Source organism: Channa argus, chromosome 7, assembly GCF_033026475.1.
Source record: "Channa argus isolate prfri chromosome 7, Channa argus male v1.0, whole genome shotgun sequence".
Classification (NCBI taxonomy): Eukaryota; Metazoa; Chordata; class Actinopteri; order Anabantiformes; family Channidae; genus Channa; species Channa argus.
Genome location: NC_090203.1, coordinates 3,918,499 through 3,943,916, shown reverse-complemented (window position 1 = coordinate 3,943,916; position 25,418 = coordinate 3,918,499). Strand labels below are relative to the sequence as shown.

Here is a 25,418-nt window from a genome sequence, read left to right as displayed (position 1 = left end):
GAGCCAACATGCGAACATCCACATTGATTAAAATAGGACTCGCATAAAGCTAACAATTTATCCCCACGGGTAACGTCTGTCGGTCTACAGCGTGGACTAGCTCATTTGTACCTCCATATTAGTGGTCGATATTTTAAAAATATTCCCCGACATTGTTGAAACTGACATAACTCCACTGGTCATCCTACAAATTTATATTAAATAGCGCACTGACCAGGTGGCACTTTAATTTAGTTTCACGTGTACAATGTACAATGACGATAAAGATATTGTTTTATGTGCAGCTTTTTTTTTAAAAAAAACTTAGTGTATCTAACAAGCATAGTATAATGAAAGTTTAGCTGATCTTTTTGGAAAACAAGGGAGGTCCACAGCACAGATTAAACATAATTAATTTAGAAAATGAGTTCTTTAATCCAATAAACCTTATAAATTGCATTCGAGTAGAACTTTCAAAGGCTCCTCTTGGGAAGCAGATTCCCCCTTTTTGAAATGTTCTTTGATATTTAAAGTTTACTAATATTATAGTCAGCCCACACACGTTTTCGTACGTCAGTCAGTGGCAACTCTTGCACATTTTGTAGTAGTTGATATAAAAATGATGTCAATGGACAGACAACTTTTCAATCAAAGCCTCGTACAGACATTCACTGGAATCCAGACATTTTCCAGACTTTCTCTGGGGTGGGTGTATGTGTGAAGGCAAACTGACTTCCGTCGGTAAGGGAAGACCTGGAAATCGTCAAACAAATACAAGGAGCAGCACGAGATTCTGTGGTACATGACCAGATTACAAAGCAAAACACTGTCACTTCTGCAGCTTTGTGTATTTCTTTCCAAGTGAGGCTGCATCTCACACGGACCATCTCCAGAGGGAAACTGCAGACAATGTCGGGACCTGATCCTCCTGACATTCTCTAGAGTTCATGTCTGAAACAGGTTTTACTGTATCATCATGGGAGAGAGCAATACAATAGATTTCTGCTTTATGCTAAACTGGTTCCCCAGGGAGCCACAGAGGTGGTTGAAGGCGTTTCAGCAACAATATGAACATATTATTTCAATTTGGAATTCAAAATGGGATTTATTTTTAAAAAAGACAATGGTTCTTATTATACTATTATGCAATCTCAATTCACTATTGCATTAACGGCATCAAATGTTCCGTATGCGTCATATTGTACGTCCATTTGGGTTCTATCAAATGGGGTCTGTTGGAATATGAATGTGTACTTCGTCAGAGTTCATGGCTCTGACAATAAATTATAACATACGTTGTAGTAGATTATGGTAAAGTGCAAACTTTATGGCTACAATATCCTGTTTCCCTCAACGATGCAATTTCTGTTGAAGGCTGAAATTGTAGCTCCATGGAGCAACAAAGATGAAACCATCAAGCGTTGTCATATTAAGCACATGGTTAATTATATAAGAGGAAATGCTACCATCTGCATTAAAGGGACCACAGCTGCCATTTGTTGCACTTGGACACTGACTCTGTAGCAGCTAGCAGGTTTTGTGGGCTTCCTACCATTATTAAACTTGACTTAACTCACCGATTTTGAACTTGATTCTTTTGGTTCATGCACATAAATGCCGTTAAATTTCCCATTGACTTCCCTATATTAAAATATCTCTCTACTTCTAGCTGAAAGACACCTCCAGATGAAATCACTTGGAGGAACCTTCAGCTCAGAGCTGATGACATCTTGTTGCTCACACTATGGAGTTTGTAATCATGGTCAATCTGCTCTTCCAGAGCTCCTCCAGATGACATCATCTAATTTAAGAAAACTACAAGAGCCTTTCATTTAAGACTTAAAGTATCATTTTCTAGTAAACTCTCAGTCAGCAGCAGTTATTCCAGACCTAGTTAGGCAGAGGCAGAGACACGTGTCACATGTCACTTAAAAATGCAAATAGATTGATGGTGTTAAATGTTATTCATGCAGAGGAACTGAGATGCATTTGCATAGTTGTTGTTGTTAATAATTAGTAGGGTAACATCCCATTTGAACTGTCATGTTTTTATAAGCATTTAGCAGGTCGACTGATTCCAATTCTGCACCAACATACCGTTCGAACAACATTCATACAATGCAGAGCAATTATGTGTTGTCAGATGCGAAATTTGCTCTTTAGAGATGTGCCAGCACATAGAAGAGCACTTGCAGGCTACTCGTTTCGTCATGCACTGTTTTTTTTTTTTAAGCTTTGCCTGAGTGATCCATATGTAAATCTCAGCAGCACTTCATCTGCTGTGGCGATGTAATTAAAGTTTAACACAACCGTAATCAGCGCAAACTAAGAAGTTTCATTTTAAGGAACAACTTTGCACAAAGAGCAAACACTCGTCGAGGTACATGTTCGAGACAAAGTTTGGGCAAAGTAGAATAAGAAGTCAGACTTGCATCATTGAGCATTTTTCATCACAAATTGAGGTAAAAGCAAGGAGGAGATGCTACAGTAGATGTCAATCTGACTTTAATTTTGAAACAGGTCCTGATTTTTTAATATTGATCGTGCTCCTAACATGAACCCATCATCTGTGTGGCATTGTACTGATTATTTGTCCATGCCATTTTTCTAAATGAGACGAAGTTAAAGAGCAGGAATCCTGAAATGATCATGCACTTGAATCACCACAGTACACCGTTATCAAAGCAGCACTGCTGGTTTGAGTTTAAATGAAGTCATTTGGCATCGTATTGTAACTTTAACGTTGTAGATTGTGTTCTGGAGACGCAATGTGTGTTTCTTTTTTGTGATAAGAAGCTGAGGTTGATTGTGCAACACAATGAGGAAACTGAATGCATGTATTGACTTACAGTGCAGGGAGTCTGCATCCAGGGTTCACCATCAATCTGCATGGGAAGGGATTTACTGGTTCTGCAAGTAACAAGACATCATGTTACAATGACACCTTCAATACCTACCTATATATATTTTTTATGGCATAAAGGCCACAGGGTCTGTTGACTTGGTAACCAAATGTTGACCAAAACTATACAATCTACATTCCTAATGAAAGTAAATATTTTTTATGTGAAGCAGTTTAATGTGGACCTGATTATCACATAGGAACACTGAGCCAGACGTCTCCCAGCGCTCTTCAGGCCTGTGTAGATCTGACCCATCTCCATGGCTCCTTCTAGCCCCACCACCTCCAGCAGCTGGTCAGATAGGTCTAAAGACAAAATAACATTCTCACTTACAGGCTTAAAGTCCAGTAAATTAAGAACAAGCACTGGTGATCATTTCAAGTGTGCACACATCATAGGCGTAAATAAAACACGAATACACTATGTTCACTGCTCCCCGTAAATGCCGCTGATGTTATTTTAGAACCGGTAAGTTTTGAAATAACATCCACAGGGAGTCAGAAGAATGAGGAGTGAAGGAATTAGTAAGAACGTGAGAAAGGAAAGAAGAAAGCGAGAAGCAATGTGAGGACGAATAAAAGAACATGACACGTGATGTTCCCCACTTCAGACTTCTGAAATATTTAACATTCACAGTTAAAAAAAAAAGAAAAAGGCAACGAGAACAACAAGCAACAAACAAAACAGCTATTAATTAGATTGCACCGGCAATGCAATGCAATCTTGTGATAATATAATTATTAATTTCTCTTCTGTTTTGCAGTTATGAGCATTGATTTTGCCCCTGCTGGAAGCCCAGTGTCACGCAGGGCCCATCTGTTTCAGCGACCCGTTCTGCCTCCGACTCTCCATCGACTCGTCCCTCCACAAATTAAGAAGCTGCTGCCTCGCTGTTGGGAGCATACAGACACTAATTGAAACTAAGACCCATTTTTAGGCTCTTGATGCATGCGAGCGAGTTAGCTCGCTGTCACAGACTCCACTCCGTCGCTGTCATGTTTTGCCGTTCGAGCGGTGTTGGCTTCCTGTAGGAGCGTCGTACGTAATGCTGGTGTTGTCACGAGGTGTTGTTGTCGCGCCCGAGCCGTGGTGTGCAGCTGTCGCCACGGTGATAGACACGTGTCTGTCCCTATCTTTGCGCTGACCCGTGAGTGCAGTGTTTTGGAGGGTCGAGGTGGAAGAGCCTGTGTGTATACACAGCAGACCTCTTGACACTGGGCTTTAAAGCTGCTTCTCTTCCCTTTAGAGCTTCTCACTTTAACGCAAATGGCTCACACAAGCCTCTGCTGACACGTAAGATGGACAGAGCTACTGCACTGAGAGCCATTACTTGGTGTCCACAGCAACAAAGATCTAGTATCCATAAAGCATCTATGCTAAAATTAAAAAGGTCAGGCGGACTCCGTGCACAACCAGTGGATATTCATTTAAAACACAACAAAATATATTTCATGTCCATATTTTAACTTTTACTTTCAATTTCTATAACAAGCTTGAGAACAATGATAATGATATTAAAAAAAAACACACACACACACACACACACACCTTGAACACACAATTTTGAGCGCAAAGAATATGTAAGGCTAGTTTGATACATGGTCTATACAGCCCACTCTTTTATGAAAATTTGGAGGATTTTGAAACTGATAATCAGTAGAGAAATGCAGTAACATCACTGGTGGCAAATTCTTAATAGTCATCGGAGACGTTTAGCCTGGAGCTTTGGCTTCGATGACAACTAAATATTGACTGTGATGGATCTATCGCCACGATCACAAAATTCTAACTAAATGAACAGAATATGATAAAAAAAATAAGGTAGAAGTGCTGCATTTTTAAAGCACCATCTTTGCGTATATGTAAAATAAAAATAAAAAAAAGACACACTGCTTGAACTTTTCACACTACTCTCGTATTTATATTGTGAGCTGACGACAAGCAACTGATCAGTCACTTTGGACCTTTTAGTGTGGAGCTAGAGAAGCAGGATTGGAGCTTAACTTAAGCATACAGACTGGAAACAGTAGGAAACAACTAGCCTGGAAGTACGCAAAGGTGAAGAATTCTACTACCAGCACCTCTGAAGCTCAAGAATTAACACAGATTATAAATGTGACTAAAAACACATATCGTCCATAAGTAAACAGGAAGAACAATGAAGCAACTGAACGGAAAATTAGCAACTGGTGGATAAATCTAAACTAAAACCCGCCTTTCCTACCGTACAACCAACGCTCTGCACCTCACTTGAGGGATGAAAGTCACATTTGAGTGTTGACAAACGGAACAGCCACACACACAGACGGCAGACAATGCAGAGTGACTGAGAGTCATTTGAATGAATGTTCACGTGGGAGATTCACAGAAGAGCGCGGCTGCCGCTCTAATCTCAGCTGTGTGCTTCCGTCAGACTGTGGGATTGGAAACGGTGTTCTTGTCACTGTCAAACAACTACCTGCCAAGGCCAGTGGCCACACTGACATATGCAGAGCGACAGGGTGAGAGTGCAGGAATAAAAGGGAGACAGTGAGTGAGCAGAGCGGCGCTGGAAGGCGATCAGCTGAAGGAAAAACTAAAGAGGAATGGCGGGAGGAGCAGGGAGGCCGATCCTCCAATGAAAGCTTCATGGGGCTTGTCACGGGGCATCAGTCGCAAGCATCAACCCCTCCACCCACACATGGACCCCCCCCCCCCCCCCCCCCCCCCCTCCTAACCCACCCACGCCTGCAAAACCTCAGTCCCATTCTAAATAATTCACTCCACAGCCATTCCCTTCCACCTGAGGGGCTTGTCTCCTGGCGTCACCAGCGGGACGATTTAACAGCTCCCGAAAGGTCAGGGTTTTTTTTCCCCTTCTTCTTTTTATCACTCAGCAACCTCCAACTATTCATTCATGCACGCACGTGCACACACACACACGTGCATGGTCATCAAAGTGAGGACATTTATTAACATAATGTATTCCATTGCCCGTCACCCTAACTGAATGCCTAACCCTAACTCTTACACTAACCCTAAACCAATCCCCACCCCCAACACACACACACACACAGAAACCCCTGCCACTGGTTTAATCTATGAGTCCTGCTCCCTCTGGGCTGATGCACTCCTGTGTTTACCTTTAAATATGCCTTTGTCTTGATCTGACAAGTTAGGCCGCTCCCCTCAAGGGCACTTTCAGCAAGGGCACACACACACACACAAGCATGAACACACACAGTTGTACCCTCTCACACTAAGTGCCTTCCCGGGTTTTGACTGTGGCCTTTTTTCAAACAACAAACTAATTGATTTTCATTCAGGGATTAATGGAGTGTTCATCGTGGAAAATTTGGGCTTTAAATTCATCTGCTGTCTCGCCCTCACAAGTCCACCTTCTTCTGTTACTCGCTGAACCTTTGCTCGACAGCTACACCCTCACATTAGCGAGGATCCAGTGCAAATATCGCAACACGCAACACTGTTTGTTAGGACAATCTCTGCGTTTTGTTTGAATGGATTATTTCAGCACGGAGCTGGTCGTCCTCTCCCTCACCGTCCCTCCTGTGATTTTACCATACAGTGTCTCACAGCCTTTCCAACATCGCAAAATTAAATGATGCTATGCTACTGTGAATTAATGACTAATCAGCTGTAGCATGTCTAATGATGATGAACAGATACTGAAATGTGAAAGAAATAAAAAGAAATAGAAATGCTACCACTTTAGGGGGATATAATGTTAAAAGCCTCGCAGGCAGCCTCAGTGTTTTTTTCCAGCAGTCATGTCCTGACCAGTGAAGTCTCATAAGGGATCCTCACTGAGTCAACATGATTCAAGTCTGACAATGATTGTAACATCCACTTCATCCCGAAGTACAGAAAACTACCACACCACCGCACCAGGACACCTAAAATCATACTGTGCACCACCAGTGCAAGCAACAAGTAGACGTGATAGAAAATAACACATTGGCAACAGAAGTCATTTCAATTGTTACAACACAGCTTAAACGCCGAACGGTTTCCTTATCTGAAAGCGAATAACAGCAGCAAAGCTAAAGTCTACTCCTTTAACTATGACTACTTTGATTACATGCGTCCTGCGTTTTTGTCTTAAAGTTAAAAAAGCAGCACGTAACATTTTTGCATAGTATTTCCTCTTTCTAATAAGTCCTTCAAGTGGCTCCCACCATTTCGCCAGTTAGCAAAGAGCAGCTGACTCGATCTGCTTTGTTCATTCATATATTACCATTGACGGGCTTCCTTTTGACGTAAATGGATTCAGGGGTATGCCCAACACCCCCCCCCCCCGCCCCCTTTAGTCTGCTCCTATTAACTGAGCCTGTCCACTACACAGACCATTATTACACAGGTGACAGTTCCAAACAGTGACATGATTGCACCTCTTCTTCGCAAACAAAACCTGCTGGCTGTGATTCGCCTTGTCGTCGGTGAAATATTTATGCACTCTGGAAAAGTTTGGCCAGAAGTTTAGTCTATGATCTATCGGATAGGAGCAAGGACACAGTGTGTCTGACGTGGGCTTAGTGAATAGAGCCTCTCACGGTGTAAAATCTATTTTAGCACAAGAGAGCAATAACTGACAGTATATTAAAAATTTCCTCACCATTTGTCTGATTTTTCAAAGACACTTCGAAGGGTTTGTCTAGAGCCTTACTAACCTTCTGACACTTCCTTTGGCTATCATTTATATATAACCAACATTAGCTATAGCTAGGCTATTAGCTAGGCTATAGACCTACACTCTGTACTGTCCTTGAATGCCTCACATACACACGGCACACAAGAAAGACAGACAGACACAAACTGTGTCTATGGACACTTGGTATATCAGAGTTTAGCATGTCAGCATGCTAATTAGCGGAAATCACAAAAGTCAACAGGACTCTGTGTGTACAAAACCTCGAGTCAATCCATTTGAGAAATGCTGAGATATTTCACAGGATTAGTGAGAACTTTGATGAACAAGTGTTGCTAGGTCAGGACAAGTTCAAATTCATTTGTCCAACTCATCCAGTAGTACGACGTTTGAGTCTGCAACAGTGTCAAACTGAGCAACATTGCCACCCCACAGACCCATTTTGCTGAACTTATCGTATACATATGTCTTATTGGGTTTTAACTTTGATGTGCACTCTTATTGGCAACGTTATCAGTGGGTTTTTTCTCCAAAAAACAATAAAAGTCTACCTTGCACTGCAAACATCAGTTCTTTCGGGTCGAGCACAGGTATCCTCTTGTCTTGACCCTTTTTTCCACCCTTGCGGTTACCCCTCCTCTTCTTGCTCTTGCCCCAAAGGTTGGAGCCGCCATGCATGCTGGGGATGTTGAGAACGGCAATGCCTTCCAGGGAGATGCTGCTGAGGTCCAGAGTAACACCATCACACTTTTTAGAACGAGGAAAGAAAGAAAAAAAAAAAACAGAAGGAAAAGCTGTAAGCTCTGTCTGTCTCAGCGTAAAGATTTTTCTTTGCCTGACAGAGTTTGAACTTACTCTCTAAAGGTAAAGCTTAAATCACCCCATTTGCCCACCCTTCTTTTAGACACTGAGCGTTTACCTGTTTGCGCCTAAATCTGTATTTGTATCTAAACATAGACAAGTCCCCCCCCCCGTTAGTCTGACACTGAACCTGACACTCTCTGAAGAAGTGTCTCGACATGTCACGCTGTAAAGCCTGAGCCTAAGGTCTTATTTAATAAGCCTGAGCTTATTTTTAGCACTACATTCCTTGTCAATTTCATCTTGTTTACCTGAAAAGCTTTAACCCAATCATCTTCTGTCAGACCTGCAATATCCATGTAATACCACCCCAAAGTTGGGGTACTGGGTGCTTAACCGACACTAATTAATAAAGACCTTGTCACTGCGTGGATAACTCTGAGAAGGAGGAAGACATATTGTACAGATGCCACCTTCATTATCACTCGATATCACACACAGTAGGGTCATGTAGGGCTAATTACCTGTGTGTGGAACTGAGGTTCAGTGAGAAGTGGGCAGGGTGGTGTACAGATAGCCTTCACACATCAACACATAGTCTGTATAAATTTGAAACTAGTACAAATTTGAGCTATTTCTGGAATGAGCAGAGACCAGAAGGCTCCACTGTTCTTACCTATGCATGTGGTGTTAACATTAAGAATACAAAGAATGCGCGACTGCTTGCATGCACATGAAAATAACTGTTAAAACTACAATTCACCAAAGCGGTGAATTTAAAATGCCTTTCTTGAATGGCCCTGTAATAAAAAGGAAAACGTGGTTTGCTTTACCTCGACCTCCAGAAAGTCGTGGAGTTTCTTACATGTGGCCGAAAAAGTCTCAGAAGTGCCAAACTCAAAGTACCACAGCTTATTCTTTGTTCTGAAAAAGACAAGAGAACAGGAAGTGCAAAGGGACCAAGAAAAGAGGAAACAGGAGTGTTTTCCCCACATCAAAATCTGAAGCTTGTACAGCCATAGCACCTTCTGCCTTTTCTCTCTAGTCCCCTATATGCTGACCTCATGAGAAAGAAACAGAAGACAACCCTGTAAAATGTGTATTTGTCTTTAAACATGTATGATATACTATACGCGTCTAATATTGACCTAAGTCAATGTGTTGTTAATGTGTTTCTTTAATCACTGCTGTAGCATGATGATGATTCTTAAGACAGTTAAGAATGCGAGCGAGCTCATGCACAAAGGGAAGGCCTCGTGAGGGGAGTAGGGGGTAATCAACTTGCCCCTGCAATTAACAGAGGACTGGTGTGCCGCTCTCCAGGCTTCTTAAAGCACACAGTCCCGCTGCTAAGGCTGATGATCAGTGACCTCGCAGGAGTGAGTCGCCATCTGTCCGTAAAGGCTACCGCTCGTCTCAAAGCCGCAAGCACAACGTCTTTTATATCTTGTATCCAAGTAATTCCTATTAGAATGGTCTCACACAGCTGCTGTGTAGCCTTTGTAATCGTACTATAATCATATAAACAAAAAAGGACAGACTTGAGAAATGTAAATACATAAGTTCATGTGAAATTTGAAGGGGAATGTCAAATTTAGATATCTTGAGTAGCTGGTGTCTTTTAGCTTGGGATGCATCAATGTTTACTCACCAAAGTCAATTCCACTGCGCTGCACACACACTAACACTGCAGCTACTGAGAACTAACTTTTTCACTCAGCCCTGGTCTGAGGTGAATAACTCAAAAGACAAAGAAACACCAGCAGGTGTTACTGAGAAGAAATATGTCATGTCCATGTTAACTACAGTAGTTAGAGAACAACTTTAATCTACTTCATTTTCGAACTTCCATATATAATTTGCTTTAAAATATTTTTAAGCCATGAGCGATGACGGGGATTTCCTTTATTTGATTCCTACATATTTTTCTACAGTGAGTGAAGAGGGGTTCCGCATTTACTTCTAATAAAAGAAGACCTGAGGTTAATTCAGTACTTAACCAATTCAACTTCAATTCAACTTTATTTATATAGCGCCAATTCACAACAAAGTCATCTCAGGGCACTTTACAGAATAAAGTCAAGATTATAAAGATATATAAAGAGAACCCAACAATTCCCCCTGGAGCAAGCCATAGGCAACAGTGGAGAGGAAAAACTCCCTTTAACGGAAGAAACCTCCAGCAGAACCAGGCTCAGGGTGGACGGCCATCTGCCTCGACCGGTTGGGGTGAGTGGAAAGGGGAGAGAGAAAAGAACAGAGCAACAAAAAGCAACAACAAAACATCGGGCAAATTGGTAGGACCAGTAGCTGCACGCTGGAAGACACACAGCTTCAAAGCCGGGGGACACCTGCAGAAAGGGACAGAGAGAGGGGGACAGAGGAGGACAAAGACAACTACGGGAGAGAACACACAGAGTTAATGACATACAGTGGTGACAATTGCGGGGTGAGAGGAGAGGAGAGATGGTCAAGAGGAGGAAAGGAGCTCAGTGCATTGGGGGGTGGGTCCCCCAGCAGTCTAAGCCTATGGCAGCATAACTATAACTAACTATATGCTTTATTAAAAAGGAAGGTTTTAAGCCTAGACTTAAAAGTAGAGAGGGTGTCTGCTTCCCGAATCTGAACTGGGAGCTGGTTCCACAAGAGAGGAGCTTGATAGCTAAAGGCTCTACCTCCCATTCTACTTTTGGAAATTCTGGGAACCACAAGTAGGCCTGCATTCTGAGAGCGAAGTGGTCTACTGGGATGATATGGTGCTATGAGATCTTCTATATATGATGGAGCCTGACCATTCAGAGCTTTATATGTAAGAAGCAGGGTTTTAAATTCTATTCTAAATTTAATGGGAAGCCAATGGAGAGAAGCTAGTGAAGGTGAAATATGATCTCTCTTGCTAGTTCCAGTCAGCACTCTTGCTGCAGCATTTTGGATTAATTGCAGGCTCTTTAGGGAGTTACTGGGGCATCCTGAAAGTAGGGAATTACAGTAGTCCAACCTACAAGTAACAAATGCATGGACCAGTTTTTCGGCATCACTTTGAGACAGTATGCTCCTAATTTTGGCAATGTTCCGTAGGTGGAAGAAGGCTGTTCTAGAGATTTGTTTTATATGTGACTTAAAGGATAGATCCTGATCAAAAATAACTCCAAGGTTCCTTGCAGTAGTACTGGAGGCCAGACTTATGCCATCTAGGGTAACAATGTGGTTGGACATCATATCTCTGAGATTTTTGGGCCCAAATACTATGACTTCAGTTTTGTCTGAGTTTAAAAGTAAAAAATTGTGGGACATCCAGGCCTTTATGTCTTGTAGGCATGCTTGAAGCTTTATTAACTGATTATTTTCATCTGGTTCCATAGATAAATATAGCTGGGTATCATCAGCATAGCAGTGGAAATTTATGGAGTGTTTTCTAATAATGTTGCCTAAAGGAGACATATATAAAGTAAAAAGTATTGGTCCTAACACAGAGCCTTGTGGAACTCCATAGCTAACCTTTGTGTGCATGGAGGATTCATCATTAACATGAACAAATTGAAATCTATCAGACAGATAAGATTTAAACCAACCTAGTGCAGTTCCTGTAATTCCAATTTCATGTTCCAGTCTCTGTAATAAAATGTTATGATCAATGGTATCAAATGCGGCACTAAGATCTAACAGAACAAGTGTAGAGATGAGTCCATTATCTGAGGCCATGAGAAGATCGTTGGTGACTTTTACCAGTGCTGTTTCTGTACTATGATGAACTCTAAATCCTGACTGAAACTCTTCATACAAATTATTCCTATGAAGGTGATCACATAATTGCTTTGCGACTACTTTTTCAATTATTTTAGAAATAAAGGGGAGATTAGATATTGGTCTGTAATTGGCTAAAACACCTGGGTCAAGACAGGGTTTTTTAAGTAATGGTTTAATTGCAGCTACCTTATAGGCCTGTGGTACATAGCCTGTTTCTAAAGATAGATTGATGATATCTAATATGAACGTATCTATTAAGGGTAAAGCTTCCTTGAGCAGCTTAGTTGGAATAGGGTCTAGCAGACAGGTTGTTGGTTTAGATGAGGTAATAATTGAAGTTAGCTCAGAGAGATCTATGGGTAAAAAGCAGTCTAACAGGGAGTGGGGCCTTATCCATGATTCTAGCACTGCTGTACATGAAGATCTATCTGTAATTTTTGGGGGGAGGATCTGGTGAATACTTTCTCTAATAGCTACAATTTTATTCATAAAGAAGGTCATGAAGTCATTGCTGCTCAAAGTTAAGGGAATAGTAGGCTCAACAGAACTATGGCTCTTAGTCAGCCTGGCTACAGTGCTGAACAGAAACCGGGGGTTGTTCTTGTTTTCTTCTATTAATGATGAATAATATGCTGTTCTGGCATCACTGAGAGCTTTTTTGTACGTTTTTAAACTATTTTTCCAGGCTAAATGAGATTCTTCTAACTTTCTGGAACGCCACTTCCTTTCTAACTTTCGTGTTTCCTGTTTTAAGTTGCATGTTTGTGAACTTAATTCAGTACTTAACCACAGAAAGAAGCGTTTGATCTTTCCAAGAACAGACAACACCAACACATAATTTATCTCAAAGCTTCAATGAGAAAAGAGGAAAAAAAACCCCAAAAAACAAACAAACAGTGCTGACATGCAGAACTGAAACCATAAAAATTGCCTTCTCTTAGCTGGAATCAAAGCCCTACAAGAGGGACGTATTAGTATAAGCAGAGTAACAATCACTGAATTATTGATTTCCTCATTAGGACTTTTGTCAGGACCATTTAGCCACTTTATAAATGAGCTTTCATTAGGATACTTGCAAGGTAGCCCAGCTCGCCGTTGATTTATATTCTGCAACCTGGTCAATAGCAAAGGGATGGGAGCAGGGAAGTGGGAAGAGGCAGGAGGATGACAGGGCCATGCTGAAAAGCTTTACACAATAACCCGATTCTACATGTCCTCCATCATCAGCTCATAATCAATACACAAGAGAGAAACGCTAAGAGAGCACGTGGGAAATTTTGCAAATGAGGGTGGCTATTTTGACACGTGTAGTCAAAATGAATGGTTGGTGTTTAATGTAGAGAATGAGGCAAGATACAGGCTTATATATCTGATCAAGATGCATATCTGAAGCACTGATAGACTAATGAGTGAAAATGAGTTTTACAGGTGATTGCATCCATTGTCAATAGGAAGCCATGTGTGGTTGTGCAAAGACTTTCTCTTTAAGTAAGTAAAACTTAACTGTAGCCACTGTAGCGAAAACAAAAAACGAAGGAATCTTTAGAAGGAAATGCAGTAAGAGGACAAACATCTCCCAGTCCTGTCGATTCCTACCACTTAACCTAACAAGAGCACCATGGCAACAAATCACCTCATATCCCTGTTCATTACGTAATTAGGAGCATCTCAGTGACTTGATCGGATTGTCATTTGTTATCTGCCGACTCGGGCTAAACGCTGGTCTCATCTGATGACTGACAGGGAGCAGCATCTTCCACAGTAGCCAGGTTATCCTGGGATTAATAGGGGCTCCATTTGAATTAAATGATACTTTTAAAGGTAGATACAGTACAGCAAAACAAACATAATGTGTCCATTCCCTTAAACCACTGGCTGACTTTAACCCCTGCATTCCTCCAGGACCTCTCTGAAGTCCATTCATTATATTTCCTGTGAGTGATTCCGAGTGAATTTTCTGCTGTAACAGCAACTTGGTTTCACAGAAAACCAGCCCCCAAAGTGCATGGACTAAATTCTAAATTCTCCGAGTAGCCACAAGGGCTCTGTTGTAATTTTACCTGCGGTATATCAATGCAAAGTGTATTGCCATAATAACTTTAGTGGTGTGTGTAGTAGGCACAGCTGGCAGCCCAAAAGAAAACAGAGGCTCAGGTTTCCATAGCCACTGAGGTGTCATTACATTTGCACAAACAAATCCTAAAACAAACCTGAAAAAAAAAAAGAGAGAGAGAGAGAGGCCTGTGTGGCCAAGAGAACAAAGCCACAAAGAACTTGAAATTATACTTAACCTGCAGAAAAAGAGAAAAAGGTAAATGACAGGTGAGCTGAACATCAGAGAGACAAACAGCCTGAATCTGAACAGCACGCTCATGTTCATCAAGCCACTACTGCCAGGTCACCGTAATAAAAGCATGTCAGGGGCGATAAGCTTCAGTGTAGCGTCACTGTCCTGAGGCTGCAGCACCTTTAGATGCACTTTCCAGCAGCCAAACTGAACGAGAGGCACATCGCCATTGATTTCTTTCCCCTCTGACACTTAATCTAACCCACAATGATCTATGACCTTATTTTCACACTAATTTGTTCTTGATCAGAGGTGATAAATATTGCATTGACATAACCAACTCTTTGTGCATTGCATCAATGCACTGTTTTGTTTAACAGGACACTGCCTAGAGCACTCAGACTTGAACTGGCAGCTTGAGAAATGACTCGAGTTGCATCGTCTTGCCCTCAGAGATGCATTAAGCAGTGTAAAATGTATTTCTCTTTCGCCTCAATGATTCCAATGTGTTTTGGTAAAGTACTGATAACATAGCTAACATCTTTAGGAACAAATACAAAATTACTGTATAATGAAGTAATATGCTTGTCTTCTGCAAAATTTTTCTTTTTCACATATTTTACTTTTGCAGGTTGAGTTGCGTCCTGGTAGAAGTCATCACAGTAGATGAGTCAAATATCAACGGACAAAGCCAAAAAAAACAAAAGTGACTACAGAAAATATCACAATTAAGATGTTCCAATACCAATTAATCCAGTGGATCGATGAAGTGCTCATCGATCCACTGCACAGTGGATTAAAGCAAACGTTCACTTTAACTAAAGCAACTTTCACTGAAAAGAAAAGTCATACTGGTATTGGTATCAGGACATCCCTAATATTAAACCCTAAAGGTATAAAAACATCAAAATACAGGTCACTGAAGAAGCCTCTGGCATAAGGCAGATGTTATATTTTTTAGCGGATATACGTGTCCATGGTTGGATATAGACACATGCTTTAAACTAAAAACACTGCATGGTGGTTGTGTGCTTCCCCCATCCAGTCAAGGTGCAGTCTTGATGCACGTCATATTCTAATAAGTTTAAGCAAAGGTCCATGAGGAAATTAGCCTTGGTTGGGTTGCCCAGCTTGGGGAACCACTGTTCTAGAGTGAGGAACTGTGACAAATCTATTTGTGAAAATCTGGAATCAGTAGCCACTTAAAAACCACTGATGACACTACAAATTAAGTAATCTAGAAATTGACTATTGGTCAAATGGCAAATATTACAACTGTTTGTCATGGCAGCATGTGATGTCTTGAATAGACCTAATACTTTTGGGAACTGATAGACCCATGAAATAATAAATAAAGTAATAAAGAATAAAGTAATAAAGAAATAAAGAAATGCTGTTAATTAATGATTTCATATTGTTTACAAGGCCTAAGGTAGTTTAGCAACGTGTTTATCACAGGTCTGACACCTCCAGCAACACACTGGCAGCGAGAAGTTGGTTTAATTTTAGGCTACAATAAAAGTGTGATTAAGTCAGATGTTTCTTCACTGGGTTTTTCATTGATTCCACAGCAAGCGAAACGGTAGCTGTCAGCCAGTGACATGACTTCACTTTCAAATAGTGATGAGGAATAAGGACGACCACATTTAACACCTAAATTAATCAGATTTAACATTTGCAGGTACATTTTTAAGCAAATTCATCTTGATCAGCAAGCGAAGGTGCAGGACGGAGGAACAGAAGTGTGAAATGCAGAACCCCTCTGCCAACAGCTGACAGGAGTTTGCAACCATGGACACAACTGTTTACATTGAATCACATTTTGCATTTGCACATTCATTTTTTTTTTTTTCAGAACTGCACTCTCTCACTTTTTATTGCCTTATTCAGACCTGCACTACTTATTTTTTATTTTATTTGTATTTTATTTTATTTCTATTTTTATTTCCATTTTTCTTTTACTGTATGACATTTAGTGTGGATGGAGAAGTAAGAATTTCATTGTGACAATAAACACTTGAATCTTGAATCAAAGCATTACCTATAAATGCGAATATCGGTCGCTATGATTTTAGATGCCAAACTTTTTAAATTCTAGGAGACAGGGAAGCTCTGAGGTAATAAAATTTTATATCACTGATGTGATGTAGCATTAAATTAAAAAAAAAAAAAAAAAGGCATCTTCATTGTCAATATAGAGAAAATATTTTGACTTGTATATGCACAGTATACAAATCCACTGTAATCTTTTTCGATTATAGTTTTAATCCCCAAAGAATCATATTATGCAAAAACATATGTGATCTTTTTAAAATCTTTTTGCTCACCTCTGCTTTTACCAAATATGGAGATTCTTGGGTGTGTGTCTGTGTGTGTCTCTGTGTGTGTGTGTGTGTGTGTGTGTTCCTACTGTGCTGGGAACAGGGCCACAGGTGAGATCCTTCTAAATTACACACAAGTGGTCATTAATTATAGATGACACTTCGGTCACATAAATGATTTCATCCTCAAATGAGGTCCGAGGGCAGCCACAACTGAAGTCCAACGTGTGTGTGTGTGTGTGTGTGTGTGTGTGGGGGGGGGGGGGGGCTTGTGTAAATGAGTATTTGCATGTGTAATTTAGAGTGCCTTCACCTGTGGCTCTGTTCCAAGCTCAACGGGAAACACACACGCACACACACACACAGTAGTGTGTGTTGATGGATGCGTGTGTTGGTGAATCCAGAGGCCCCATCCAGCACATCACAGGGCTTTGATGAACACACTCATTATGCTAAAAAGTGCTCCATGCATGGGCTTCCCTGTGCCTTTAGGAAAGGTTAACTTAGGATGGTTACACAGCACAGCGAGAGACTGTGGGCGCACGGGGGCAGAGCAGCTCTAGAGGAGAGTGCTGATAGTGTTAGATGCCTCAGGACCAAAAATAGGTCTGGGTATGCAGAGCAAATATCATGGGAGCATCAAGGTGCCGTGATTGATGCCACAGAATAAACAAATGTTGCAGTGCTCATGCTGCCGCTGGAAGGTCCCGGATCAGATTATAACAGTACTGCTTTCATACTAACGTGTAGTATTATTACTTTGGTTTTGACAGGAGGAAAGCTGATAGGAACAATACTCCAAGCCACAGGGCAAATTACATGGCGAGGATAAATTTGACTGTTCCCATCACACAGTTGTTTAAATAAAAAAGGTGTTTCAACCTCACGTCGAGTATGTGCTCATACGCAACTACAGTAGCGATCCAACCATTTCCTGACTGTGAAATTCGCTTTGCCTGTCAGTGCATTTTTATGTGTGACGCAAAAGTGTGAATATGTAGGTTTACTCAGATAAAAGAGTGTAAAGTGAGCTCTTGGTGTTTCAGTCTCGAGGACCAGCTGTTTCTGACGTGACGTTAAGTCTGTCACTTTGGGGATTTTGATAAAAACAACCTGAGGTGGAGCCAGAGCGCCGTGTGATTACGCATAATAATCCACTGTATTTAACTCAACCAATTAGCAAATGACAAAAGCGTGCTATGACATAACCACACATACCTTTAACTTGGCTGGAAATCAGCATTCTACCTCTGGGAGATTCCTTGGTTCAATTATTTTGTGTTCTGATGTCATTTCTGTATGTCTTGATGTTTTTATCAGGGGCTCAGGTTTTACTCTTGAAATGAGGGCAAATGAATGCAACCAGTGCAACTGCTGCTGTGGGAAGATCACAAAGGATGCGTGTAGAAAAGCATTTGTTAACAACCAATTATTTATGTGACCACTACGCCCCAACATCCATATCCAAAATCTTTGCCAATGGAAAGATGTAAATTGTGTGTAGGTGGCGGTAAGATTCTTTCCACTGTGAAACATACAACCTTAAACCTCTTGAAACACTAAGAAAACACACATTGAGACAAAACCAACCATGTAAAGCTAATTAAAATACACCCTGACAAATATGAGGCTGCTGTACAGATATAAATGCGTTTTCCACAACAACAACAACTCCCTTTTGAAATCTGTTTGCAAGATCTGCTTTGCCTGAATCTTGTCACTATATTAAATAAGGTTTTGGCAAAAACATAAGTGTCATCTATGTCATAACTGCATGACAGGATAAAAGGACAAAAGAGTAATTTGGTTAGTAGCTCGCGATGATACCAGTGGGAAGTTCACAAACTGTGTATGAAACTTGAAAAGCATGAAGTTCTTTTCTCCAAACCCTCGTTTTCTTATCCCCCACTTCACTTTCCTCTCACTACCAGTCTCTTTCCCTCAGAGTCAGAGATTAGTGTGTAATTACAATGGAGATCAGCAATAAATAAATAGATAAATAAAAGAAGGGGAAAAGAGGGGGTAGTCTATTTTAACAAGGCGGTCGAGGAGGAGTGGTGATGGGGGAGGAGGTGGCGCGGCCCTCGTCACAGGCCGACTGATTGTCTGCTTTTAATCCTCGACCTCATTATCACCTCCAGGTCCGGCAGTGGCAGTAAATGAATCTATCTGCTGAGTGTCAAATCTTCACACCTTCGCCTTGGTAATCACCCCAAGGTGCAAATACAGAAGATGGATAGAATGAGAAAAATGCAGAGAGGAAGACAGAGAGTAGGACCCCTGCATTTCATCAACACAATCCCCTCATTTCATAATTAAGAAAAGCTATATAATGTTGTTTGGTTGGTATTCAAGATGATTAAATATCAAGTTTCTTTAAGGTCAAACTGACAATATCTATAGATTTGGTGCATATAGGAAGTGAATGGCCATTAGTGCTGTCAAATTAAAAATAAATTATTCACTGTCATTTTGAATACATTTCTACTTATTCTTTCCGTGTAATGTGAAAGAGCAAAAGAAACAAGCTCGGCTTAAAGAAGATAAGGAAAATATATCAATATATATATATATTTGTAATCCCTGAAAAAGATGCAAAGGTTCTGTGTATCCATCATTTGCTACTAACATAATTATAAATGCAGTCAGAGGATATTAGAGTTAGTGTGGAAAAATGGAAAATGGCACACTTTTAAATGATTCTCCTAACTGAAAAAAGAAAAGAGCGTTTGTGCAGAACTAATCCAGGAATCACCAACAAAAATATAGAATAGAATGAGTTTATGTTATAGATTATAATATATAATATATTGTAAAAATGTATTCTAAATAGACCTTGCGTACACTGTAACCCAGTATTAACAAGACATACTGTGACAAAATATGTGATAAAACGAATCAGGTATTAATAAGTTTCATTTCTCCTCTGAAAGAGTAATAAGGAAGGATGCGTGATAATTGGTGAAAGCTGTTAATGAAAACATTTTTTTGGTGCCAATAATTTAATAGTGATGTGCAACATCAAACCTGATGATGCTGTATCCTCGAAACATATACTACTAGTTTCTTTAATGTTATTACATTTGTTCATTCGTTTTTATATTTTGCTTTATATTTTATAGATTTCCAGTATCAGGTTTAATTTAGGTGCCTTTGATGATGTCTGACCCTTTAAACAAAAAAAATAAACAAGTACACTCTTTACATATTATTACTTATTGCCTACAGGGGTAAACAAAGGATTTGCAGACTTGTTCAAAGTGAAATAAACTTCTTCCTGAGACATACTGTACCACACTTTGCTTCTGTTGTCAATGAGTTTCCGAGAAAGAGCTTCCAGCAGCAGGAAAATTACTCCATGATAACTCGCAATATACTTCCAATGGACATGAGCCCTTGGACAAATTCAACAAAATCTATGCTACCTTGAAAAACTATAATCATGCATATTGAATTGGCAAGGATAGTGTGTAATAGAGAGATCCTAAACCCATTCTCCCTCCTGAATTATTAATTGAATTCAAATAACAGACAGAATCATTTTCTTAAAATATCTCACAATATATATCTTACATATTTCACAAAAGCTTACAAAAGGGGTAAAAGCAACAGAGATGCAGCTTATGTGTCCAGACAGCGACTGAATTTAAGCGTAACAAACTACACTGAAACAGGAAAAGTGGTTCGCAACGCTGATGAGCTAAGCAGTGTCATTTTAGAAGGAGAACAGGATGGTAACTACTCAAAACTCTTAAAGTAATGTAGGAATTCAGACTTGATTAAGTTTCAGTCTTTCCTGCTCGCCGGCATTTCTTTCCTGCCATGGTAGAACATCTCTCATAACCGTAAGGAACCACAACGTGACCGGTATGTGTTTATTTAAAAACCCCATTCACTTCCGTTTGGACCTTTCCTTGGCATATCCGCATGTTTGAGCAACGAGCAGCAGAAGTATAGTTGGCTAAATGTTGTGCTAAGACCACGGTAAAATATGATAATGAGTACAAATGAGATTATTAAGAGGCCGCGTGTCATCAGTCTGACTGATCCATGATGTCAAACTAGCCAAGAAAATTCAATTAGGCCCGCAATTACTCCCTGGCGCTAGTGGAGATGTATTGGAGACGTTAAATATTGATGGAAACATAGATGCCACATTTGTTCCTCCCCAAAGGTGAACGCATCTCCTCAAGGTAATCACAAATGCTAAATATGAAGCCTTCCCATTTGTCATGCTAAGATCCAGAGTAGCAACACTGGCTGCTCGAGAGGCCACATAGAGGCAAATACACTGCAGGTGTAATTAGTCTGGGCGCAGTTAGTGTGTTGATTTCAGGAACATTTGATCTCTTTTAGACTAACGGAGGCAAGGATGTTTAAAACGCTCGCTTAAATCCAACATGCGACAGCACCTTTATTCATTTTTCCACAAAGCCTCTTTAAGAGCCATTTCTTCAGTTATTAAAATTTTTATTTAGTAAATCCGAAAAATCGCATCTAGCAGAAACAACGGATGGAAGGAAATAAACTAAAATGAGTGTTGAGTTGGTTCATGTTTGGACTGTGACCACACATAACACTTCAGTGACCAGGTTTCTCAGAGGAATCAGGTTTCTTGGGTAATCTGTGAACAGGTTTACATGCAGCTGGAAACCAGCGCATCCTGTTGCATGAAACAAATGAATAATCTCAGACAGACTTTTTTTTTTTTTTTTTAAGTTGCTGTTGTTGCAGTCACATACATACCTGCTGTTAAACTTCTCAGGATGCTTCTCCCTCATAACATGGAAACGATGTGCAATGGAAGCATCCTGAAAAAAGAATCAAATTGTTAAATAAGGTGCTATAATTAATACATCCATCTTGTTTTGTTTAGTTGTCATCCTCTTAAAACTTAGCACCCAGAGTTCTGGCCTCCGTGTTTAAATTGCAATTCATCCTGGAGTCAGCGTATATTTTTGTGTTAATATTAAAATTGTTATAGCTCCTAACAGAGTGCGTTATTTGCATCTTAGAAATGTGTAATTGTACAATTGTAGCATTCAATTCCAATCAATTTACGTCCTGCCTCTCATGTAAAGTTACTCTACAGCCACAACACACAATATTCGCATTTCAGTATCGCTTTAAAATGCGTAATCTCTCCCACATAACTCCCAGCTTTCCAAGCAGCATAGTTACACCTTCTGTGTCCCACAAGTATACTGCTATGATATGAAAGGCGCAGTGCGAAGAAGGTGGGAGAAGGGTTGAGTCTGGGATGGAGAGATATTGACAGAAACCCTGATGAACAGCACACAATCTTAACACAGGCTAATTAATTAAACACATATTGTGAGTAATCACAGCTCTCAACTAACCTACAGGATGCTGCTGACACCCCAGCAACCAAGTTGTTTTCTCTCTCCCTTCCTCCACCTCTCTTTTTCTATATATGTCTCTCCTTATAGAGAACTAACTTTTCTGTTTCCCTTTCTCTCGCTTTGTGACCTGTGGCAAAAAGTGCAGCTATGTCGGAGTGCGTGGTGTTAAGACGATCCAGATCACGTTAAATATGTGAGTGTGGTGTGACCGATGGAGATACTTTACACCATCTCAGTCTGGTAAGACTGTTACATATTAAAGCGTGAACATACAGTATCAAGTATATTTATAGTAAATGATGATCATCTATTTGGTAATAAATCAAAAACTTAGAGAAATTAGGAAATACTACCAGCAAATGTATGCAGTCTTTGTTGCATTGCACTGATATTTACGACCTGGTTTGTAGTGTTACCCTTGATTTCGGTTGTAGATTAGTCCTCATTTGTTGTTAGATTTACAAAAAAGTATTACTTTAAGTGTGTATCGTTTGGATGGATTCCACTTTTGTCCAGCACAAGTCCAGTTCTTTTTCCATAGTATTAAGGATGTCTTAAAAACACAAGTATACAGAATAAATAATGTCCTACAATATACAGAAGATCTGTGAAGCATAAACGCGTAACTCATAAAGCATGAACTACACACGCGCAGATATAATATTGCACTTCTATGTCAGTGAGCAGGAAACAGTTCGCAAGGCCTCTGTGAAAAACAGAGCAAACTCTGACAAACAGAGCAAACTTGTCCAGCTCTGAAAACATCTCAAGAAAGAGTCAGAAAGTTGATCGAAACTTTTTGGGCTCGTTCCCCCCCCCCCCCCCCCCCCCCCCGCCTCCTCCCCTCCACTGAAGCAATCTGTTTTGACCCACTCCATTTTGAGTGGCACTATTGAAACTGCACCTACAGGGAGGACCCCCTGCTAGCCCTCTGTACAAAAATTTAGGAGAAGCCAAAAGAAAGAAAATCAATGGAGCTTCTCTTGATGTCTCTTCAAGAAGCTGTAAGCAGAAGACCAAAAGATTTCTTCAAGATCCCCGCAGACTCGCCTCACGCTTCCAACGTGAGCCAGAAAGGCGAGATGATGGATATATCTGAGAGATTGTAACTTGATTTTCTTACAAACAGGACAATAGCTGCAAACAAGAGAGCAAAAGCAAGAAGAGGTTGTCTCCCCTTTGGTTTGGGGTCTATTATCTGAAATCTGAACAAGTGGAGCTGTGCCTCAGCACCAGAAAACAGCGATTTCAAGCAGCCAGGTGGATACAGCACTTTTTCCCCCCATTCTACAATAATGTGTTGTGTGCTTTCATAGTAAAAACTTTTCAAATTAACGGCCATAATACTGATATAAAACTGAAATCGAAAATAGAGAAATAACATTGGTAACATTAGAAAACATACAGTGTTTTTACAGAAAGAATCTGTGAATCTGTCATTATTTGCAAGTCTCAAGTCAAGACTTAAAAGGCCCAATTCAAAACCTAAACTTTAAGTTTCAAGTCCTAAACAAGTCATCATGCATTACTCACTACATAATGACAACAAAGTCAGAATTGAAGCAAAAGAGTACAGGTCAGAAGTAATTAGGGCGCTAGCTTTTAAAATCATTTCTTTCAAAATAACATGCAATGTTGGGGCAACTGAGGTCACCTGCGGTTAAATCTCGAATTTTCTACTGGTGGGTCAAGTGGTAGGTGAGTGTAGCCTAAAGATAAAATACAAGTTGATCAGGTGTGACTTAAATTTAGGATTTTTATGGTAATTTTCTTGTCTTTATCTAGTTTTAAATCACTTACTGAATTTGTCTTCAACGCTTAAAGATCCAATGTTGTATTTGTATATGTTGACTTTGATGACAGCAAAATTAGTGTTACAGTGACGCGTAATCCATGATAAAACCAGAGAATGGGTCGAACAAATTTTTAAACAAATCTAATGTTTATCAAAGCCAAATCCAATTAATTAAAATTATGGCATTTTAATCAAGACACAGTTCAGACAGCTTTGTTTAAAGCAGCAGGGTTTGGTCTTTTAGAGGGGAGAGGTTTAAAGAATGTGTGTCTGTGTGCTTGTTACACTGAGGAATTGTGAGACAACTTTTAGTCCTGCTTGTGCATCGCTGGCGTCTGATTGATTTACTGTCTCAGGTGATTCGCCGCACATGTTTTTACATCACAAACTTTAATGTTCGTACAGAGGGGGGAGGGCAAGTCATCGCAAATCGAAAGGCTAAGAGTCCTTGGTGTTAAAGTCCAAGTTGAGTTGCGAGTCCTTTCATTTTATCAAGCCGAGTCTAAAGTCATTAAATTCATGACTCGAGCCTAACTTAGGTCATGTGACTCGAGGTCCCACCTCTAGATGATGATATGGTGAACAGAATTATAATTTAGCGTTGAGTTTAATTTCTGTGTAGACATTTATACTAATTCATTCAGACGAAGTCACTATAACTCTCAAGTCAACCAAGTGATTCTCTTAAAAACTCTTAAAGGTCTTGTGTGTCATGTTTATATCGAAGTTTGATAAGTGTCATATATAAGATAATACAGTTAAACAGGGCTGCTTCTGCAGACCCGCAGGTTTAACTTCTCCATAGGCCAGTGACCCTGAAGTGTACGCTAGGGTGCGTTACTGCACTGTGACATCATTGGTCTTTAGCTCAATAGCAAGGGCTGGCTCAGCTATTGTGAGAGTTTAACCTTTAATATCAATTAAACATTTAACAAAATGACAAAATACATTTCTGAGGTCTAAGGTATTTTAGACTTAGAGAAACAGCATTTCCATGGTGAAGACCATGTAACTAACAGGTAAGGAATTACATCCAGGCCATAACCTTTAAGCCAACATCTACAATACACCCTCACACTGCTCAGAAGAAACAAAACACTCATTATCCTTAACCTCGTATCCAGGTCAGAGTTTTGGGGGTGGTTGGAGTCTATCCCAGTTGTCACTGGGCAAGAGGTCCATCCTGAACAGGTCTCAAGTCTATGTCAGGGCCAACATAGAGAAACATACATAAACAGACAACCATTCACGATTACACTTAAATCTACGCACAATTTAGTCACCAATTAACCTAACGTGCATGTCATGTCATGGACTGTTGGATTAAACTGGAGTACGCGGAGGAAATCCACACCTGGACGGGGAGAAAATGCAAAATCCACACACACCTGGCAGTTACACTCAAACCGGCAGCAAAAAAAAGAAATCGCGCGTATGACTGATAACAGGACGTCTAATAAACAGGGATTTTGGTGCCACTTTCAAAACATAATTACAAACTTCTATCTGCCAGAGCCTCATTGAGTGTTTGCTTGACTTAACACTAAAAGCTGATGAACACAGAAGGAGCCAGTGAG

General features: G+C 40.3%; 1 protein-coding gene across 2 annotated transcripts in view; it reads right to left on the bottom strand.

Annotated features, from left to right (window-relative positions):
* Positions 1 to 25,418, bottom strand: part of dgkb (diacylglycerol kinase, beta) — a 63,420-nt gene that overhangs the window by 2,589 nt on the left and 35,413 nt on the right. For both annotated transcript variants that reach the window (XM_067511377.1, XM_067511376.1), the window contains exons 20-24: positions 21,430 to 21,494; positions 9,162 to 9,252; positions 8,079 to 8,274; positions 3,067 to 3,187; positions 2,829 to 2,889 (exon numbers count right to left, since the gene is read on the bottom strand). In XM_067511377.1, coding sequence (XP_067367478.1) covers positions 2,829 to 2,889; positions 3,067 to 3,187; positions 8,079 to 8,274; positions 9,162 to 9,252; positions 21,430 to 21,494 — 534 coding nt within the window. The remainder of the gene's footprint in view (positions 1 to 2,828; positions 2,890 to 3,066; positions 3,188 to 8,078; positions 8,275 to 9,161; positions 9,253 to 21,429; positions 21,495 to 25,418) is intronic.